The sequence below is a fragment of the Lasioglossum baleicum genome, unplaced genomic scaffold (genome assembly GCF_051020765.1).
Source record: "Lasioglossum baleicum unplaced genomic scaffold, iyLasBale1 scaffold0023, whole genome shotgun sequence".
Taxonomy (NCBI): Eukaryota; Metazoa; Arthropoda; class Insecta; order Hymenoptera; family Halictidae; genus Lasioglossum; species Lasioglossum baleicum.
Genome location: NW_027469083.1, coordinates 530518 through 534061, shown reverse-complemented (window position 1 = coordinate 534061; position 3544 = coordinate 530518). Strand labels below are relative to the sequence as shown.

Sequence of the window (3544 nt, the reverse complement as noted above, 5' to 3'; positions counted from 1 at the left end):
AACCATTGGCGTACCTATTTATTTATTTAAATAAATTGGGACTTAGAATATTTTCGAGCGCTTGCTCTTGCAAGGCGTTTCGATGTAAATTTTATATGTCATATGATTAGTTGACATCATTTGTCGACCGATCATATGTTTGAAAATATTCTAAGTACTTTTGAAAATTACCAAAAATCGAAATTTTGGTAAAGTCTAAACAAACGCGAATTGAGAACCTAACCTACAAATTTTTAGGTTAGTTTCATGATTTTCGCTCACGAGTCCAATGATATTTCAATCTTCGAGTTTGGGCCATTTTTGGCTATTTTAGGATTTTGACAGATTTTGGATTTTAGGTTATGTTGATGGATTTCAATCAAATGTACGTGGTGTTAAGGATTCATTGTTATGAAGGATTTTTAGGAGGTTTGGAATCTTTAAAGGGGAACGCTCGCTCTTATGTATCTAATTTTACATGTAGTCTTAAAGCTAACGTCGGAGGTGCGACCGACGTCACACTATGCTCTTATGTCTAGGGGACGGTGTATGGATCTTATGCAGATCAGACCTTGTATACATAGTGTGTGTACAAGGCCAACGTCGTACATCGGACGACGTAACAAAAGTAAGTGGAACATATTATCGCGTATGTTTCAGGGTCGCGTGCATCATTCATCTGTGTAAGACCGCATGCAGGTGTCGGCATCGGGTCCTAGTCTGTTGATAAAAAGACCAACACTTTTATTAAATGTCAGTCAGTGGAAGAGCAGAGTAGCCGGGCCGCGGTATTCTCTTCTCTTGCTCTTATAGCCCCGCCAGGACGTGACACCTGCCAATGCACTGATTTGATTGATTTTAAAAATTGTGTCTTTATGATGAAATATATTTAAAAACTCCTCTAGAGATAATCTACAAAATCATATAAATTTATAAACATATATACAATAAAAATAATTATAAATAGAAAGAATGTTAACCTTCCAGTATCAAATTCAGCTTGAGCTTTAGCAATTTTTTTCCTTCGACTAATATTTTCACGAGTACGTGGTTTTCGAGACGCTACACCATTTTGTAGCCGATTCAAATCTAATTCTTGATCCATAAGCAAATCTCTTATTTTTTCTAAAATTTAATAACATTTAACTACATACTGCCGCATATTTAGAGTAACATGACAATGATGTAAGTATATAGTTATTAAATTATAAATAAATTGATTGCAAAAAATTAAATAATACTATACCTAGAAATGCCCAAACGTTTATGTTCTGTTTTCCTAATTTTTGACCAGCAACATTATGGAAAGACTCTGCAATATTGTTAGTGCGCACCGGACAATTGTATACGCTTACTTGCGATGCCATTTTTAACCAATTAATTCGCATGTAAGTCATAAATAAAAGAACATTGGGGAAATTACTTGCTATGTTGTCTGCCTCTTTTTGTATAATTAATAAGGCTTCTTGAAATTTTGTTTCAGGTACTAAAGCCAAAGACATTGACATACGCAGAACAGTATTAGGTACATTAGTCAAACCAAGTTTGCGCCACTTTCGCAGAATAGCCTGCGATATATCGTACATATATGTATGACAAAAAATGTAGCTTTCTATACATAGACAAAATTGTAATTTATATGATAATATATAACTTCAAACAGTATCACCAACCTGACAATAGTGAAACCAGCAACCATGTATATGCGCATTAGGGAATAACTCATTTAGAGTTGTAACAGCAGCTGCTTCATAATCACTCATTATGAATCTTATATTATTTGGTAATTCGGGTATTAAAGTAAATATTTGTTTCCATATGGCAGTATACATCGCAGCCGTCCGTGTTTCGCACAGTACAAGTATAGTTGCAATACCCTGCAGAGAAGCAATTCTTTATGTTTGTGAAGGAGCATTGGATACAATTTAAGAAGTAAATCCAATATAAATTATGTTTTACATTATCCATGTAGCGTATATGGATGGTGTAGAGCTGTCCCATGTGTGGCTTCTTGGGTAAAACCTAAAATTACAGACGACTATTATTATCTACTATTATTATTATTATCTATTATTATCATATATACACACAGTAAGTTTACTTTGAAAAGTCTGATATTCTTGATATAAACATTTAAGTTAAATAGCTTCTGTAATATATAGAGTTTAAGTTAATTAAATTGTTAAACAAAAACATTATATCTAAGAGTTTTATGCTACTTACTGCAAATGTTCCATCAACGAATATTTCTTTTGAATTCTTTTGTGACGTCGGTCGCACCTCCGACGTTAGCTTTAAGACTACATGTAAAATTAGATACATAAGAGCGAGCGTTCCCCTTTAAAGATTCCAAAACTCCTAAAAATCCTTCATAACAATGAATCCTTAACACCACGTACATCTGATTGAAATCCATCAACATAACCTAAAATCCAAAATCTGTCAAAATCCTAAAATAGCCAAAAATGGCCCAAACTCGAAGATTGAAATATCATTGGACTCGTGAGCGAAAATCATGAAACTAACCTAAAAATTTGTAGGTTATGTTCTCAATTCGCGTTTGTTTAGACTTTACCAAAATTTCGATTTTTGGTAATTTTCAAAAGTACTTAGAATATTTTCAAACATATGATCGGTCGACAAATGATGTCAACTAATCATATGACATATAAAATTTACATCGAAACGCCTTGCAAGAGCAAGCGCTCGAAAATATTCTAAGTCCCAATTTATTTAAATAAATAAATAGGTACGCCAATGGTTACCACTTAATTTTCGAGTCCTGCACCACTGGGAACGAAAACTGCTGACTCTAGTGCGGCGGCCATCGCGCTGTTTACGACGAAGACCGGCACAAAGAGGACACGGTCCCCTTTTGCGAAGTCAGCATTTTTCGGACGAACGTTGTTCGTCGACGAACGTTCGATTTTCCACAGTCCTCTCCGGGGACCCGAGTGGGTCAGTCGAGTTTTCGTCAATCTTCCAAGTCCAGACTATTTAGACATAGTCTTTCCAAATCCAGATTGTTTAGACACAATCTTTCCAAATCCATACTGTTTAGACACAGTCCCTAATACCATTCAGTAATATCGTATTCTTATTCGTTTAATTCAAATATTACTTCGTTTATTCAATTAAACATTTTTATTGCGTTTCATATTTCGTACTTAGTACGTATTTCGATTTCGTTAATAATAAGCATCTTTACCTTTGTATTCTTTTACGTTTATAATATACTTTGTTTTACCAGAGTCAATCTAAATCCCAATTATTATTTCCTTGCTCCTAACTTCGTAGTTTGAAGTGACACGTTGTTAGTTAGAGATAGAGTTCTCACTGGAAAGTTCGCGAATAGTAATCCTTATTCAATTTCCTGTTACGTGTTCGCGTACGTGCGTGATAGTGATAGACTTGCTCGCATAGCAAGCGCCGCAGCATCCACGTCCGTTTTCTCGAATCAAAATATCGTCAACCACGCGGACGATATTCGTGAGTTAGATTCACGGTATCGTACAGCGTCCACGCCCGTTTCCTCAACGAGCGCATCCGTCTACAATACCGTAGC

General features: G+C 35.3%; 1 protein-coding gene across 1 annotated transcript; it reads right to left on the bottom strand.

Annotated features, from left to right (window-relative positions):
- Positions 1–737: 737 nt before the first annotated feature.
- On the bottom strand, positions 738–2134 carry LOC143219313 (uncharacterized). The gene is made up of 6 exons (XM_076445317.1): positions 2081–2134; positions 1939–2001; positions 1653–1856; positions 1226–1547; positions 960–1104; positions 738–891 (listed from the first exon to the last, which is right to left on the bottom strand). Exons 2-6 carry the CDS (start codon positions 1978–1980, stop codon positions 738–740), a joined length of 867 nt encoding a protein of 288 aa, XP_076301432.1. The 5' UTR covers positions 1981–2001; positions 2081–2134.
- Positions 2135–3544: the final 1410 nt, after the last annotated feature.